Source organism: Carassius carassius, chromosome 24 (assembly GCF_963082965.1).
Source record: "Carassius carassius chromosome 24, fCarCar2.1, whole genome shotgun sequence".
Taxonomy (NCBI): Eukaryota; Metazoa; Chordata; class Actinopteri; order Cypriniformes; family Cyprinidae; genus Carassius; species Carassius carassius.
The window spans coordinates 24,963,274-24,982,043 of NC_081778.1; the positions used below are offsets into that span (position 1 = coordinate 24,963,274).

At 38.2% G+C, this 18,770-nt stretch overlaps 1 protein-coding gene across 1 annotated transcript; it reads left to right on the forward strand.

The window, feature by feature from the left end:
• The first annotated feature begins 16,071 nt into the window (after window positions 1-16,071).
• Window positions 16,072-18,244, forward strand: LOC132103522 (SR-related and CTD-associated factor 8-like). The gene is made up of 5 exons (XM_059508639.1): window positions 16,072-16,093; window positions 16,814-16,959; window positions 17,603-17,703; window positions 17,801-17,938; window positions 18,181-18,244. The coding sequence occupies exons 1-5, from the start codon at window positions 16,072-16,074 to the stop codon at window positions 18,242-18,244; spliced, it is 471 nt and encodes a 156-aa protein (XP_059364622.1).
• Window positions 18,245-18,770: the final 526 nt, after the last annotated feature.

Consider the following 18,770-nt stretch of genomic DNA (forward strand, 5'->3'; position numbering starts at 1 on the left):
TGCAGATGGAGAACAAGCAGTAAACGAGGTGAACGAAGGCTGAATGTTAATGAGTATACACTCCCCTGTCTAAATATTAGCTTTGCTTGCTGTTTTTACAGCTAAAGGCCTCAGAGGGTTTGATTTGATTTTCTTCCCAAAAACTAGATAGCGACAAACAGCATCATAGTAAAGCATTACATTTTCTTGATCCATGAGTTCGTTGTGTACACTGACAGAAGATTGAATTTGGGTTGTTTAATCTAACATTAAATTAATTAAATCTCATCTGTAAGTCGCTTTGGATAAAAGCGTCTGCTAAATTAATAAATGTAAATGCATTTTAAAACCCTGAAGATTTATATTGGTAAAAAGGATCCCTGAATCTATCACATTTATTTTTGGAGTTTAAATTTTGTAGGGAGGTCATGAAATACCTGAATTATTTCAATTAACCATAAATTGGTGTTTATTTTGAATAAGTCTATCCAAAAAAAAATAATAATAATTTATTTTGTGCACAGTCACAACATTTTCTTTTTTCTGACATATTGCTTATATGCATGCTTCTCAGTATAGCACTACATGCACACCAAAAACACACACAAAAAGAGTGAAAGAGCAAAGTAGTAAATGGGAGGAAATAAATCCTCTTTGTTTAGACATCAGGTTTCCTCCAACTTCAGTGTGTTGGTCTTTGATCAAGACCTGTTACTGGGGCAACACAGACCTATTCACAGACTTGGAACTGTCATGCACTAACCTCTGGTGCAGAGAGGGTTGCAAGAATGGTGGAGAAGAAAGGGGTGGGGAGCAGGAGAGACAGTTAATTACAGAATGCAAATTACGTTGTCAGAAGAGCCATTCAAAAAAGAGTCTGCTCCTGCCTTTCGGCTCCTCCCCTTTGGTGCAGGCTTAATAAGTGACTCTTTCAGACAGTCCTGCCTGTGGCTTTCAGAAACAACTGGAAATAATCTCAGAATGATGAACAGAATCGGATTGCCTCTTCCAGGCCTTGACAACTTAATTCATGCAAAATAGGGAGCTATGGGTAAAGCCATGGGCATGGGACTATCTTCTTACAAGGGGGTGAACAACATCTACCCCTGGGCTTCTCTGAAATTTGTATCCCTCTTACTCTCTTTTCTCTATAGCTCACTCTTTCTAACTTTAACTTCTCTCCATTTTCCCCACATATTTTTAGCCCTTGAAAATGTTCCCTCTAGTAATCCTATAATTTTATTATAGGACTTGTCACGGCTGCAGGAAACTTGAAGTCTGCTGAATATTGAGTGGTAATCCCACTGCTTCATTTATAGACAGACATAAATCAGTTTCAACATAATGAATAATAACAATGGTGGAAATGAATTATTGAATACTCTATACTGTAAATGTAAGGGCAGATCTGAACAACGCATCTAATGTCATCTCAATGACTGGCTCATTACTTCGTTTAGCCTTTGAAATTGTTTGTTTGATCAATAGCAAGGGGTTCACATACTTTTTCCACCATGCAATCTTAATGTTTTTCACTGTATCACAGATCTGTTTAAAACATGTCAGATGTTTTGTTCTGTCCTTTTCAGAATTGTTAAAGAGAGAACACTTCCCCTCACTTACTAAAACTATTAACATTACTGAAACTGATGTTGAAATGAAAGTGCTGTTTACTTTTCTTTTTTGCCATGGCATTGAAGAAAAAAAAAACTGTGTAGTTTTGTCACAGTGTCTGGTTTGTGTTCCCTGGGTAACCACTAGATGTCCTCCTTCCCCAAGGTGTCTGTCACTTCATGAACCACATTCCCCACGATCTCTGTCTAATCATTGCACTCAGCTGTCACTGGTCATTAATCATTGCACTCAGCCAATTCCCCATTAGCATTGTCATTTCCCTGTGTATTTATACCCTGTCTGTTTTAGTATGTGTCACGGAGTCCTTGTAGTTTTCACGACTATTCTAGTCTTGTTCTTGCCCGTCTGTTTAGTGTCTGTTTATGTTGTTTGGCTACTCTGGTTTTGACCCGGCTTGTTGGATTATTCTTTGGATTACCCCTCAATAAACATATCTGCATTTGGATCGCTCTCTCCTTGTGTCTTACTGGATCGCGAACGTGACAGAAGGACTCCGTCACACAAGAGATCCAGCGGTATGTATGTTGATGTTTCTTCCCCAGCCACCGAGCGGGAGAGAAGGAGTCAGCACAAAGTGGTCACCAGCCCAGCGCCACGATGCAAGATGGCCGCCAGCCCAGCGCCACTGCCCAAGATGGCCGCTGAAACATTTTTGGATTATTTCTCTATGCTGTCCAAAATCCTAGAGATTCCCAGGAGTGTTAACGTCACATCTGCTGATCCAGAGACTGTTCACGTCACGTCTGCTGAGCCAGCGCCACAGTACAAGATGGCCGCCAACCCAGCACCACTGCGCAAGGTGGCCGCCCACCCAGCGCCACTGCACAAGGTGGCCGCCAGCCCGGAGCCACTGCAGAGGATGGCAGCTACAGTTGGCTTTCCAGAGTCGAGTCAGGTCCCCGTTGACTTTCCAGAGTCGAGTCAGGTCCCCATTGACTTTCCAGAGTCGAGTCAGGTCCCCATTGACTTTCCAGAGTCGAGTCAGGTCCCCATTGACTTTCCAGAGTCGAGTCAGGATCCCCGTTGACTTTCCAAAGTCGAGTCAGGTCCCCGTTGACCCTCCAGAGTCAGGGCTAGTCACCGTTGACCTTCCGGAGTCAGGGCTAGTCACTGTTGACCTTCCGGAGTCAGGGCTAGTCACCGTCGACACTCCGGAGTCAAGCCAAGTCACCGGTGAAATTCATGGACAAAGGCAAATTACCAGTGTTCTTCATGGGCAAGGTCAAGTCACCTACTATCTTCATGGGCAAAGTCAGGTCACCAATGATCTTCATGAACAAATGCAGGTCACCAATGATCTTCATGAACAAAGGCAAGTCACCATTGATCTTCATGAACAGATGCAAGTCACCATTGATCTTCATGAACAGATGCAAGTCACCATTGATCTTCATGAACAAAGGCAAGTCACCATTGATCTTCATAAACAAATGCAAGTCACCATTGATCTTCATAAACAAATGCAAGTCACCAATGATCTTCTGGAATCCAGTATAAACACTATGGGATTACCAGAGTCTCGTCACTTTTCTGTGGAACTACCAGAGCCTCTCCACGTCTCTGCTGAACTACCAGAGCCTCTCCACGTCTCTGCTGAACTACTAGAGTCTCTCCTCGTCTCGGCTGAACTACCTGAGTCTCTCCTCGCCTTTGTGGAACTTCCTGACCCTAGTCACGTCTCAGCCGAACTCTCTGAGCGCTCGACTGATCCTGTCGTGGCCACGGAGGCTACCCTTAACTTGTTCATGTTCTCTGTTTCAGACTTGCCCAACCAGACTTGCTCTCCTGTCAATTCGATCCCACTGTGGTTGTCTTCGGCGCCGCCCTGGTGGGCTTCGGTCTCGACCACACGGATGTGGTGGTCTTCTGCTCTGCCCTGGTGGGCTTCTGGCTCGACCACACGGATGTGGTGGTCCTCTGCGCCCCCCGGATGGGCTTCTGTCTTGACCACATGGATATGGTGGTCTTCTGCTCCACCCTGGAATCCTGCCCGGTCTGCACTGTCCTGGGTCCCTGAACGCCCTGACCCACCCTGGTCTCCTGCTGTGTTGTTGTTGTTGTTTTTTTTTTTTTTTTTTTACTTCCTGTCCCTGTTCCCCTCTGTGAGCCTGGCCCTCCGTCCCTCCCCCTGATCCTCCGCCAGTCCACCTCCCTCCTGGTCTCCCTTTTTTGTGTTTGCACTTCTGGTCTCTGTTCCCCAATTTACATGTTCCTCTTGTCTCTGGTTTCCCCATTTTTTTTCCCTGGCCCTCCGTCCCTCCCCCTGAGCCTCCACCTGTCCACCTCCCTCCTGGTCTCTTGTTTTGTCAGTCTCGTCTTGGAGCGTCTGGTAGCCGCTCCGTAGAGGGGGGGGTATTGTCACAGTGTCTGGTTTGTGTTCCCTGGGTAACCACTAGATGTCCTCCTTTCCCCACGGTGTCTGTCACTCCATGAACCACATTCCCCACGATCTCTGTCTAATCATTGCACTCAGCTGTCACTGGTCATTAATCATTGCACTCAGCCAATTCCCCATTAGCATTGTCATTTCCCTGTGTATTTATACCCTGTCTATTTTAGTATGTGTCACGGAGTCCTTGTAGTTTTCACGACTATTCTAGTCTTGTTCTTGCCCATCTGTTTAGTGTCTGTTTATGTTGTTTGGCTACTCTGGTTTTGACCCGGCTTGTTGGATTATTTTTTGGATTACCCCTCAATAAACATATCTGCATTTGGATCACTCTCTCCCTGTGTCTTACTGGATCGCGAACGTGACAAGTTTCCCCTGACAAAGCACACTATATCATAAGCTTGAGAGCTTTATTGTCAATGCATGCATTACAAGTGTAGCTCTGACATTCATTTGAATACAATCATCTTCACTGTGATTTCAGTCAGAGGCAACAGCTGTTTTACAGCAATGTTAAATAGTGCATTTACATCTCACTCTTACTCAGGGCAAAGTGTTATTCGGCGGTTTAAGTGGATATGGATCCCGGTGTTTCACACACATTTCCTCTGAAGTGAAATCAATAGAATTACATGAGCACCAAGCTCCAAACACAACTCATTGTGGATCCGCGCAATAGCCACACATACTTCAATATGTGCCATGAAAGCTCAGAAGACTTTAAAACAAAAAGAGATAGCGGCTTAAAGAAAAAGGGAATTCCAATTACCCCCGTTTGCTGTCACCCATCATAAACCCATTTTATCTTAATTGTACAAGACAGGCTGTTCTTAAATAAAAGTGAATCAAATAGATCAACACATTTATAAGAAATCCATGCAGGCACATATGAATTTGTAATTACTTATGCTAATATTCTAGTGATCGAGGGAGGACATTGAAAAGAGACATAGGCTGACAGAGGTGCTAAATATGGATGGATGGATAAAAGGATGGATGAATGGATAGATATAGAAAATGTGAATGGTAGCCTATCACTCAAAAAAAAAAAAATCTGCCATTGTTTAATCACCCTCATGTCATTACAAGCCTGTATTTAATAAAAAAAAGTAAATGAGCACTGATAATCTCGAGCTTCAAAATGACAAAAAGCACCAAAAAAGTCAATATTCCAAGTCTTTTGAAGACTTAACTTGACATTGTGTGACACGCAGACTGAAATTTAAGTCTTTGACATATGATCTAACACTCTTTGGCCTTTGGAAACGATACATATTGTTTCAAAGTAGCTTTACAGGAGGTTCATGTTTCAGCATCACAAGAGTAAGAGTAAGTAAGAGTATTTTGTTACTATTGTTATGAGAAGTGACTGTCAAAGTACTGTTCGTGTGGCAGAAATATATAATTCTTGGATAATACAAATCATGCAGTAAGTAAATAGTATCTAAACAGAAACAATGAACACAATTAAGACAGTGATTACATGCTGTGATCATAATGTAGGGTAAATTTGTCACTTTTGTATATTTATTCATAGCTGGCATCATCTAAGGTCCTCACTGGGGCTTATAAGTGTCCCATTGGGCAATCAAAGTTCTACACACACGTGGGCCATATAGGAAAAACGTCATGTAAGTAGACATCTGGTAAAGTACAAAGATTGACAGCAATTGTTCACAAATTGGACTTATTCATTCTCAAGTCAGTTGATTTGTTATGAATAACATCTTACATTTCTGACTCTTTTACCACAGAAAACTATTGGACAGCTTCAGAAAACGTAATAATATATAGCTAATAAATCGTATAATGGTTTTATGGTGATTTATGTCTTTTGGACAGCTTGACCGCCCAACACCTCATTCACTTTCATGTATAGCTACTAAAAGTTGCAGCCAGGATATCCTACAAAAAAAAAAAAAAAAAAAAAAACAAAGAAAAAAAAAACTTTTTGCACATTGCACAGAATAAAAGAAAGGTAAGTGAAATGACAGAATTTAGATTTCCAGGTAACACTCTGGCCTGTCTCTGCATTGCCCCTCTAGAGAACTGGAGCCATTAAGGTAGTAATTACTGTTATCTGCCACTTGTTTTATTAACACGTGTCTTCAAAGAATGGAGTTCAACTGCGATGCCATGTGGGCCAAAACCCAGTTTGATAGGTCTGCAGGAAGAAATAATTATTTTGAGGAAAGCTCTTGTTATGCCATATAAAGAGGGCTTTACGTGGAAACACGCACACGGACCCTCACAATGAATGAGGCAGTTTGGTTAATGGAAGGATAGAAGCTATTAAACAGCACCAGAAGATGGAGAAGATATGTGGGCAAGAAAAAAGGGGAGAGGGAGATGATTTTGGGAAGAAGTTTTAAGTGCAGACAGAGAGTTTTAAAAAAGGATCCACAATAAAAAGAAAGGCGGGGTGGGGGTGGGGGGGTGCATACTGGTCCTTGTCTGTGCCAATAGCTAGTAATTACACGCCAATCATCCACCCTGGGGACAGCATGGGATTTAACTAAGCAGAGAAATCGAAGGAAAAATTCAATTAGAAATTGAATTAATACATGTTCTTTGGCTTTCCATACTGGTGTGAGTGGTTTGAGGGATTCGGACAGAATTAAATCCTTTACATGTGAAACACATTTGGTTCAGTTTTGTGCGTACATGTGCCTAGCAGTGTCAATCTGAACAAATTTAATGACGAGAATGTTTATTGACAAAGATTTTGTGTGTGTGTGTGTGTGTGTGTGTGTGTGTGTGTGTGTGTGTGTGTGTGTGTGTGTGTGAACAAACATATAAAAATACATCATGAAGATAAACAATTTTTAAAACCATGATAATCAGAATTCTTAATTTGCTGTTATCGATATGCTGTTGCCTTAACAATATCCTTACATAATTGTATATTAGGCTATGCTGAAGTCTATAAAATGCAAACAATTAATAATTAAAATGAACAATTAACTTTTATATGCTATTTCTCCAGGAGCTCAAGGCATATTTCTATATGCTTGACATATTCAAATTATTATACATTTTAAAGTTTAGTCTGTAACTGTATTGACAGTCTGTTATTGTCAACAAAAATTATATGCTGACAAAAATTTTAGTCCGTAAAATTGACTAAAATGGTTGAATATGACATGACAAAATGTTTTGCATTAAAGGACATTTTTGTTAAAAGACAAAAACTATGACTAAAAGCAAACCAAAAAGTACTGTAAAAATTAGCATTAGGTGATGAAAAAGTGAGTCAGATTAGCCTGGTGTAATAGGCACCTCAGTTACCTGTGTTTGATGGCAGCAAGGGCAATCTTTTCCACTGAAAGGCATTATTAACCACCTAATTGGCCGATAATTGAAGCATTGTTTGTTTGGCACTTTCGTGGTGTGCTAATACTGACCCAGTTTAATGATTAATGGCTCCATAATTTACATTTTACAAGTCTAATTATTTCCCCTCCACCTTCATTATTGCTGCCATGTTAATGGCGTGCCTCTCACCTGAGAGTTTTTCCTCAAAGGAAATGTAGGTCCAGACTCATTTGGCATCCATTGCTGTATCTGCATGTCCTTAATAAAGGCAACTTTACTGTTGACCAAAATCATCTCCTAATCATCCACATTATTGTAGAATGTCCTCTTATTGTTGAATATGTTTCATCGGGCTGATGGGGGTCAAACAGCAGGAAATGGTGTAGGAAAAGTCTCGAATACACTCTTTCCAGCACCTTTAATTGTGGAAGTAGATTTGTAGATGTAATAACTGCTCTGTCATTCTGCTAATCCTATGCCCTGAGTCTCTGTCGGCCCCCAGCAGCGGCTTGACAGAGAAATTAGTTGCTGCTGCCCGGAATAACTTTTGAGTGTGTATTAAAGCATTTAAAATCAGTGCTCACAGTTTAATCTTGCCATTTGATATATCTCCATGGCAAGAGACTTGAATTGAATAATAAATTTGTGAATTTGTTATTTTTACAAAGAGATATAGTGACACAAACCAGTTTTACTCAATTGCGTGTGTGAGGCTGCATTAAAATACAGTACAGTAACACAGTAACCAGAAGTTTCTGCAAAAAAAAATAAAAATAAAATAAAAAGAGGCTCTCTTTAATAGTTGGCATCTATTTAAATTTAAATTCTGTGCAAAGATTATGCAAATTTGATATATCTCCATGGCAAGAGACTTGAATTGAATAATAAATTTGTGAATTTGTTATTTTTACAAAGAGATATAGTGACACAAACCAGTTTTACTCAATTGCGTGTGTGAGGCTGCATTAAAATACAGTACAGTAACACAGTAACCAGAAGTTTCTGCAAATAAAAATAAAAATAAAATAAAAAGAGGCTCTCTTTAATAGTTGGCATCTATTTAAATTTAAATTCTGTGCAAAGATTATGCAAATAAATATTCTAAATATATAAAGCTTTCATATTTAATTCCTCTGAACTACTACACAAATATTTGCATATTTACATAACGTAGCTCCTTCAAATCTGTAAAATAATAATAAAAAAGATGGTAACCAAACTTTCAAAAATAAAAATTTGGACAGGGTCCATATAATAAATCTGGTTCTGTGGGAATTTAACAATGATGTGTATTTTTAAGTCCTGCTATATCCAGCTCTTCAAAATAATCTTCTTCTTCTTCTTCTTCTTCTTTTTTCACATTCATGTACAACCCGAATTCCGGAAAAGTTGAGACGTTTTTAAATTTTAATAAAATGAAAACTAAAGGAATTTCAAATCACATGAGCCAATATTTTATTCACAATAGAACATAGATAACGTAGCAAATGTTTAAACTGAGAAATTTTACACTTTTAACCACTTAATTAGCTCATTTAAAATTTAATGCCTGCTACAGGTCTCAAAAAAGTTGGCACGGGGGCAACAAATGGCTAAAAAATCAAGCAGTTTTGAAAAGATTCAGCTGGGAGAACATCTAGTGATTAATTAAGTTAATTGATATCAGGTCTGTAACATGATTAGCTATAAAAGCTTTGTCTTAGAGAAGCAGAGTCTCTCAGAAGTAAAGATGGGCAGAGGCTCTCCAATCTGTGAAAGACTGCGTAAAAAAATTGTGGAAAACTTTAAAAACAATGTTCCTCAACGTCAAATTGCAAAGGCTTTGCAAATCTCATCATCTACAGTGCATAACATCATCAAAAGATTCAGAGAAACTGGAGAAATCTCTGTGCGTAAGGGACAAGGCCGGAGACCTTTATTGGATGCCCGTGGTCTTCGGGCTCTCAGACGACACTGCATCACTCATCGGCATGATTGTGTCAATAACATTACTAAATGGGCCCAGGAATACTTTCAGAAACCACTGTCGGTAAACACAATCCGCCGTGCCATCAGCAGATGCCAACTAAAGCTCTATCATGCAAAAAGGAAGCCATATGTGAACATGGTCCAGAAGCGCCGTCGTGTCCTGTGGGCCAAGGCTCATTTAAAATGGACTATTTCAAAGTGGAATAGTGTTTTATGGTCATTCTTGTTGGAAATCAAGGACGCCGTGTCCTCCGGGCTAAAGAGGAGGGAGACCTTCCAGCATGTTATCAGCGTTCAGTTCAAAAGCCAGCATCTCTGATGGTATGGGGGTGCATAAGTGCATACGGTATGGGCAGCTTGCATGTTTTGGAAGGCTCTGTGAATGCTGAAAGGTATATAAAAGGTTTTAGAGCAACATATGCTTCCCTCCAAACAACGTCTATTTCAGGGAAGGCCTTGTTTATTTCAGCAGGACAATGCAAAACCACATACTGCAGCTATAACAACAGCATGGCTTCGTCGTAGAAGAGTCCGGGTGCTAACCTGGCCTGCCTGCAGTCCAGATCTTTCACCTATAGAGAACATTTGGCGCATCATTAAACGAAAAATACGTCAAAGACGACCACGAACTCTTCAGCAGCTGGAAATCTATATAAGGCATAATGGGACCAAATTCCAACAGCAAAACTCCAGCAACTCATAGCCTCAATGCCCAGACGTCTTCAAACTGTTTTGAAAAGAAAAGGAGATGCTACACCATGGTAAACATGCCCCGTCCCAACTATTTTGAGACCTGTAGCAGAAATCAAAATTGAAATGAGCTCATTTTGTGCATAAAATTGTAAACTTTCTCAGTTTAAACATTTGCTATGTTATCTATGTTCTATTGTAAATAAAATATTGGCTCATGTGATTTGAAAGTCTTTTAGTTTTCATTTTATTAAAATTTAAAAAACGTCCCAACTTTTCCGGAATTCGGGTTGTACTCAGGATCCAGACAAACACAAAGACCACCCTAATGACATGTCTGTCTAGCTTACAGCAAGTCTGCTTCGCCTGTGTCAAAGTGCGCTTCACAAAGCCTGAGGTTTAACAAATCCAGTGATGAATAATTATGTTGTCAAACACATATGAAAGTCAATGCAACTGAGTTAAGTTCAGGAAAGACAGTAATATTACTAAATGATTTACTCACTCGTGTGTGTGTGTGTGTGTGTGTGTGTGTGTGTGTGTGTGTGTGTGTGTGTGTGTGTGTGTGTGTGTGTGTGTGTGTGTTTTGTGTGTGTGTGTGTAAACTGTGCTTAATTTATACATATTTCTCTGCTGTTTTAGATAAGATGTTTTCAGTGGAGTAAGCAAGATTATGGACTCATGTTTTAGCTGTAAGCAATAGTTTGAAGATATAAACAGCTTATTGATGGATTTGATTCTTAAAAACACAGCTTTTAGATTAACAAGAAATTAATTGATGGACTGGAGTCATGTGGATTATTGTGATGTTTTTATCAGCTGTTTGGACTCTCATTCTGACAGCACCCATTCACTGCAAAGGATCCATTGATGAGCAAATGATGTAATACTGAATTACTCCAAATCTGTTCTAATGAAGAAACAAACTTATCTACATCTTGGATGCCCTGAGGGGGAGTACATTTTCAGCAAATTTTCATTTTCATTTCAACTGTTCCTTTAAACAAAAATACTGAGAATAAAAATGCAAGTTATTCACAGTTCAGTTGGTATTAAAAGCAGGCGTCATGTAATAAGTTGGAACCATACAATAGATAATGGTTTTACCTGCTGATGATGCTGATGTTTACATGCAGTTGCATAACCAGGGGAAGTACTAAAGGTGAGTAATTTCTGAGATCATTCTTCACTGAAATCGGTTCCAGTGATCCAGTTGTCTACATAAGCTCTGCTTTCATCACTGAGCCGGAGCTCTGAATGGTTCTGTAACATTAATTATGCGATTCCTGCCCTGGGCTGCGCTGCAAGAATATTCTTTTTGTCTGTATTCCTTTAATTTGGCATCTGAACAGATTCTTCATTTCTGATGTACTAGCTGGTGTTCACTTCATTCATCAAGTCACTATGTTCTGTCGTTGCTGTACTGAGAGAGTGGCAGCAATGTAATTTCGCATTGAATCCAGTGATGTGCTGCAGGTATATCGACCTCAGTTCGTTAATTTAATACTGGGGATGAGCTGAACAGGGAACGGACTTACATGCAACAGACTGAAGACGATTCCTGTCAACACTAGTTGTTCACACTGTAATAGAGTCATCAATGATTTTGAGCAATTAATTAAACAAAACCCCAGGCTTCAGATGTAATTGGAGTGCACTGAACGAGTTTTAAAGAGTTACAGCTCTTCAGATGTCATCAATATTTCTGCTTCATTCAACTTGGGAAATAACTAGCACATAATGTGTTATGTCAGATAAACGTTATTCCAGCTTTGTGAGTAAACATGAAAGAGTGTAGGTTCTGCAGAGGAAATACTGTTTGTGTGTGTGTGTGTGTGTGTGTGTGTGTGTGTGTGTGTGTGTGTGTGTGTGTGTGTGTGGTTCAATTTGCAAGCGAAGCTCAGCAACTCTTTCATGTACAAGGCTTTTAATGAACAAATGCTGCTCAAATTGTGTTTCTTTTCCTGCCTGCAACCAGTGTTATGAACAGGCTGTTCAATATAGACAAAAGGACCCAAAAAGGTCCTTCTTAAGAGACTTAAAGCACTTCATTAACTTGTATTTGCATCACTAACCCTTTTCATGTGTCGTCTGATTATCACAAGGCCAACAGACTGTAGACAGTCCATTCCTCACAATTACTTTCCATAAAGCCCCTGAGACATCAGAGGAGGAATCTCCTCAAGAAATGGCCTTTAAATTGACAAGACTGCTTAAAATAAACATATTAAAAACATATAATGATTTATACAAGAATTGGCAAATGCCTTTCTATGGAAGCTTGTTTCCACCACTGAATAAAAAATAAAAAAGCTTTTACAAAAGTTTAACTTTTAAATTTCTGACTTTTTTTTCTCAGAATTGTGTGATATAAACAATTACATGTTATAAAGTCAAAATTACGGACTTGCAATTACGAGTTTATATCTCACAATTCTTATATTCTGCATTTTTATATGTATTATATTACAAACTAATTTGGGCCGAGCCTCTGGAAGTGTTATATTTCTGTTCCTTTTCTTACATTTGGCCTGCAGTGATAAAACACCCGAATAAACTTAATTTGAACTGATTTTTACCTCACAATAAATGTTTTATTTACACGAGACACCATGCAACCAACACATTAAAACAGCCTCAGTGGAAGTTATGCAACAAGTCAGTTCTTGCGCTTTGTAAACACACTTACCACAGACCAATCAAGTGCCGCAGCTGGGGGCGGAGTTACCGTCTGAGGCATTTCTTCCTCCATCAGAGTCCTGTTTTCTCTTCCTCTACTAGCACTCCCCATTCTGTTCATGTGTGAAATGAGCAAGGGTCTTATCTCTTAGAAACACACCACTGAGCCAGAGGAGACACAAGCGAGACAGAGACAGCACGGGAGGGGTGAGGGCAGAGAGTGAGGGAGAGAGAGCATTTGAGAGTGTTTTTGCCCACGTGGGCTCCACACTAATAGGCCGTGTTTGGTATGCCACAGGCCACACGTTTATTTCCAACAGCAAGCAGCAATAATCCAGACGAGTATGAGCTCCATACTGCAGACATGTACTGAACATACTGAAACATTCAAGCAAAGTCCTGAGATACACTTTTTTTCTTCATCTCCTTCTTTTTTTTCACCACAGCACTGTTTTGTGATAATTTTTGTCCACGAGGTGGTAATTTTAATTATTCAAGGGCTGGAACTAATCGAAAAGGGCATTCTTTTGTGCTTTTAGACTGAAATACATTCAAGGAGTGAGACACAGAGAACTAGAAGAGGGAAAAGCAATAAGGCATCTGTGTGAAAAAGAAAATCGAGTGAACTGTAAGGGTCTTTGAGTGGGACATGGTTTTATTATCACAAATCATTTCTGCTTCAGCCTCTGCTGTACAGTGATGTCTGTCTACAATGTCTGAGTTGAGAAAATTGCTTCCTTTTCAATGACAAAACTCCATTGCTTCTCAGTAAAGGGTTATTAGAGGTGTTGCTACAGAAACAAAAACATATACAAACCTGTGCTGACTTTTGGGGCTAAAAGCTTAAACAATAGGGGGAAAAAAATTAGCAATAATAAAGTGGCTAAATACAAGGTCACACTTAATTTGTAAGTGACTTCTAGATTGTTCTTTGTAAAAGCCAGAAAACCACTGCCAATGATATTGTGCTTGATCAGAAATCACTTACCTATGCTATGAGTAATTGTCAACGTATAATTTATAGATGCAAAACTTGCAAATTTGCCTGAAAATAAAAAAGAAGAGAAATATCTGTTTCAAAAGCTAAAAATAATGCCCAGCTTTAATTTGGAGAACATTGTAATCTGACATTTAAAACTTGATATTCAGACTTAGGCTACTTCCGCCAACTGAGAGACAAGGCTTTATTAATTCTATACAGTGTATTTTTAGATATCTCATTTGAATTTTCTAGATAGCAGTTATCTTTTCCTCCGCAGGTATTCTTAATGCAGGTGTTAGCACTCAGCCAGCAGACGTCAATGCTAACTTGTTTCTGCGTGGGAGATGCAAACTACTATCGTCATTGCATTAGAATGGCATAAGGGCAGAACACCCACACTGGTTATATGAATACAGAAACAGAAAAAAAAAAACATTTACAGATGGCCCATGAAATGAGAGCACACCATTATTAACGTCTCTATTTCTGGAGTAACAAAGGAGGCATTTTTCAAGGGGTCTTTTGGCTCATCCTTGACTCAGTATGCAGTCAGGTGTTGTAATGTCTAAAATACGTCAAGCTTTTGACTCTTTGCGAAGTCTTTCAAAGCGAGTTACTTAATTGTCACATGTAGCCTACATCTCAAGGTAATTACATAAGGGGGTAGGGGGGTCATTCAGTGATTCATTCAGTATGGCATAATTATGTTGAAATGCTGTTGAATCTGAAGTCCTTTAAATAAATCCAGTCAATAGAGGAGGCATCAGTGATTCACTGCTGTCACATATTCTGAAAACTAAGAATGCGTTGATGTGCTTGCTTTATAAAATGAGTCATATTGTTAAACCAAAAGACTTCATTGAGAGTTATTTTGGACACAACCTAGGCAGTTTGATAGTCTTGATAATTGAGTCTGTCTCCCTCAGTGAGCTACTATACAACATTGTGGAACATGTTTGCTCACTAAATGAAGAGGTGCTGCCATCTGATGGTAAACTCCAAGAGTTTACTGTGTGACAGTTTACTAGTGTTGACTGGATTCAGTTAGAAGCATATTACACAAACACACAACAAAAACATAACAATTTTCTATATTCAGGTGAGAAATAATGGCAGATATACTTTAACAATCAAGGAATAAACTGCTTTATGAGTCAACGGATTCCTTTTGCATTATTTAAAAGCTAGGTTTTTTATTTACTTTAAAACTGTTTTCACAAGCAAATGCGGAATCTCATGAAACTCTTTTTCATCATAACAAAATAGGTTAGCCTACACTACATTTCACTTAAATGAAGATTTCAGTTATTTTAATACTCAACATTTAATCAAATAATTAATCAACTATAATAATTTGGTAATTTTCATTTGTTATTTTTGTGTGTTTGTATCAATATCTTAAAATCTTTATCAGTTTGTACTTTTGAAATTTGACCACTTCTAAAAAATATTAAGTATTAAGTAATATTAAAGTGAACTTTCACACATTTACATTTTTCAAGTTTAAGTATTTGCAATGTTTTAAATTAAGAATTTCATGTTTCGTAATAATTGTGTCTTTTTGGACTAAATGTCAGGACTTGTGTATGTAAAAAATTATAAAAGTGTAATTTTAATTTAGTAAGAATTAATGATTGATTAGGATTAATGTACTCTTAACCAAGGTCTTTTTACAGTAATGGTACTGTATTATATGATTACAGTAACATGTAGTTACTGTAAAACTAAAATGCGGTTCTGGTACTGTAAATCTCAAATACAGTAACTTCTGTTGCCAGTAAGTTACTGTAAAAACCCTTGAAAAGTCTAACAGTGCATTCACCAATCAATCCTATTCAAGTAATTTCTAACATTTTTTTCACGGTTGTGGCAACCACAGTTCGAGCCGAGGATATCTCGTGCTTACTTCATTTTGAAGCGACAACAAACACAGAAACAACAATCTCGAAACAAGAAGCTTGTTTTCATGCAGTCCTAATATAAAATGTGTGAAACATCTTTTTCGTTGGGTCTCCAGGAATGCATGCAGCGTTTGCAAGAGCTCACGGATTTTACAGTGAGTTGTCAAGCTGAACTGAAGGGCTTGGTTGAGGTGCTAGGATGGAGTCAGAAATCAGATTCACATGCAGGTAGAGAAACAACCACCACACACATAAAATGATATGAGAATAGCTTATCTGGCAATGAATGGATTAGTGTATTACTGTAAATTTTCTTTTTGTTTTATCAAAATTATCATTAACTTACTACACGTAAAAACACCTGTCTTTAAATCTAAATATTTCATATAGATTAAAAGGTATTGTCTAAAGATATTGCCCTAAGATATTTGACATCTGTTTGAAATCCCTGTATTGTGTTATGGTTTTACAGATGGAAGTGTGTCCATGCGATCCAAAACACACAGTAGTTTGAACACATACTGTAGGACATGATGGAGAAACACAAAGCCTCATGTAAGCTCAGTAAACTGGGATACTCCAAATAGGAAAAGGTAAATAAGAAACCACATAAATGCCAGTGAAAGCAAAAGATCTTGTGATTCACTTGATCCTAATATCATATTATACCACCATATAGTGGTTAGAGAGTATGACTCCTAACCCTAAAGTTTTGGGTTTAGAGTCTTGGGCCAGTAATACCATGACTGAGGTGCCCTTGAGCAAGGCACCAACCCCCAACTTTGGATGGGTTAAATGCAGAGCCCGAATTCTGAGTATGGGTCAGCAAACTTGGCTGTATGACACATCCCTTTCATATAATTCCTTCCATTACCATGGGTGCGTTTTTTGACTTGGTGAAACACCTTAACTTGTAATAAAGTTTCTGTGACTCTAATTTAGTTAATCCTAATAAGTTTTCAAGAGTTGCAATCCTGTGTGTAGTTGTGTGATGGAAAATCATATCTCTTACAGACAAAGATACATTTCATCAAGTGATTCTGCAGACCCGGGAAAATGCCCCTCTCAAAAAAATCTCTATTTGTCCCATTATGTGTCTCTTTCACCAGTTCTGCGCTGCATGTACTTTTTGCAGTTTGGTCAATTAATATTTTATTTGGAAACACATTTTTTTCAAATAAACACTTTGATAATGAATTTTTTAGTTACAGTGTGTTTTATTCCAACTATTTTACTAATAATTGTAATTTTGTGTAAAATCTTTTCATTTTGTAGGTGACACATCTACAGATCTCCCTGACATACCTCAGCGGGCACTATGTGAACTCACTGTGGCAGACCGATTGGCCATTTATGATCATGTAATACAAGAAGCCAGTCAGCAGAGTGCAAAGAGAGAATCCAACAATAAGGATCTTTATGTAGATCTTGTTGCAAAGCTTAAAAAGGGTACTTGAATTGCACTCACAGACCACACATTAGCCCTCGCTAATGTGTGTGTTTTTTAGTCATTGGATTGTTTTAGTCTTGATCAACTATTTGTTTCTGTGCTTGATTTTCAAGGGCCTTTTTTTTACCAAGCGGATGCAATGTGATTTATTTATTTTAAATGCGTAAAGTGTAAGCATTTCATATAAATACATTCTCAGTTCAATTTCAGTTATTTCATAGTATTCTAAGCAGTGATAAAGTGATAATGTCGATTAGCAATGCATTATTATATATTGTATTATAATAAAAAATTCTAACGAGACAAACTCAGATAAACCATATATTGTAATAGTCGTGTGTTTATTAGTCACATTGAATTAATGAAAGCAGTTAAATCTTCTGTTTATTCAGCAACCGCTAATAGGCATTTCCTGGGTTTCTTCTACAAGGTGTATTTGGAGATTCAGTGGCAGAGCGCCCTCTGGGCTTCGGATGGAGATTTACTGCTGATCACTGAACCGTGATTCACTGAAAGATTCGCATGACAATCGCAGCTTCTGCCTAATTGTGATTTATCACCTTCGCGATTTAATTTTGATTAATTGTGCAGACCAAATTTTATAAATTTCCCAGGTAATGTGGGAGGTGATTGACATCCATTCTGGAGAACTAGGCAGGATTTGGCAGGAAGTAAAGGATGAGGAGTTCAAAGCATCACAGCAGCCATGCCACAGGTCACATGTCTCATTTCAGTGCACTTAATCTCGTTTCTCCCTGACAGAAGCAACACAGAGTGACTAATATTGATTTTATTTTGGTTTTTTGTCGCAGAGGGGCATCTGAGAAAGCCCGCTCCGCATCTGTTGAGTCACGTGAGTCTCGTGTCAGCTCCCGAGACAAGCATGGGCACAAACGGCACCGCAAACACAGTCAAAGTCGGAGTCGAGAGAGGAAAAACATGTGTAGGAGGTTAGGCCATGAAACACTGACCTTAAAAAAACCTTAGTAAGAAATATTTCAGAAATATTTTGTATATATTAATCAGAAACTTATTTGTGTTAGGTTTAAGTTAGCGTGGACAAACTTATATTGTTGTTACTAACACATGATCGCAATTTTACCCTCAAATATCTTGATACTTTGGCCTTATCATTTTATGACCATTTGTGATGGGCTGTCTTTATTGTTTTCTCATTTTATTTTGTCCTCAGAGATTCACACTCTCCAGATGTGGAGAGATATCATAAGAAAAAGAAGAAGAAAAAGAAGTCTTGAGATTTTAATATTTAGAGATATTCTTAGTTTGTTCATTCTTGTGTTTTTAGGTGTGTGGATGCTATGCTACAATAAAATTTTAATCAAATGTTCCAAATATTTGATTATGTGCTTTTCTTGCATTGTTTAACATCCATGCCTTGATAGATTTTTATGAGCATCATCATTCAAAGGATCAAAGGAAGTTAGTGCACATTCAACCAATTTTTTACTCAACCTTTAGCAGTTCATTGGATATGTCCATCCCTACTTTCTGTTTCTAAGAGAGAGAAGAACTAACTGAAATGGATTTTGAGAATTCTGTTAAACCAATGACACATTTTTCCAAGGAGGTCAAAAGGTCATAAAGATCACAAAGTCATAGCTTTAATTTCAGGTTTTCTTTAGCCTTCACTGATTATAATAGTGAACAATTTATATTACAGAAAAAAAAATAAAATAAATTATATAATATTTTATTAAAAAAATACTGTTGGAGTAAAGAATAGTGACATATCTGATATGAATATTATATTTACAGTGCCTT

Bases quoted from the DNA above. Each gene is read 5' to 3' on its own strand.
- LOC132103522 (XM_059508639.1), top strand. From the start codon at position 16,072: ATGGAGAAACACAAAGCCTCAT. The intron at 17,704-17,800 runs GTCACATGTCTC...TTTTTGTCGCAG, and splicing joins TCACAGCAGCCATGCCACAG to AGGGGCATCTGAGAAAGCCC. The intron at 17,939-18,180 runs GTTAGGCCATGA...TTTTGTCCTCAG, and splicing joins AGGAAAAACATGTGTAGGAG to AGATTCACACTCTCCAGATG.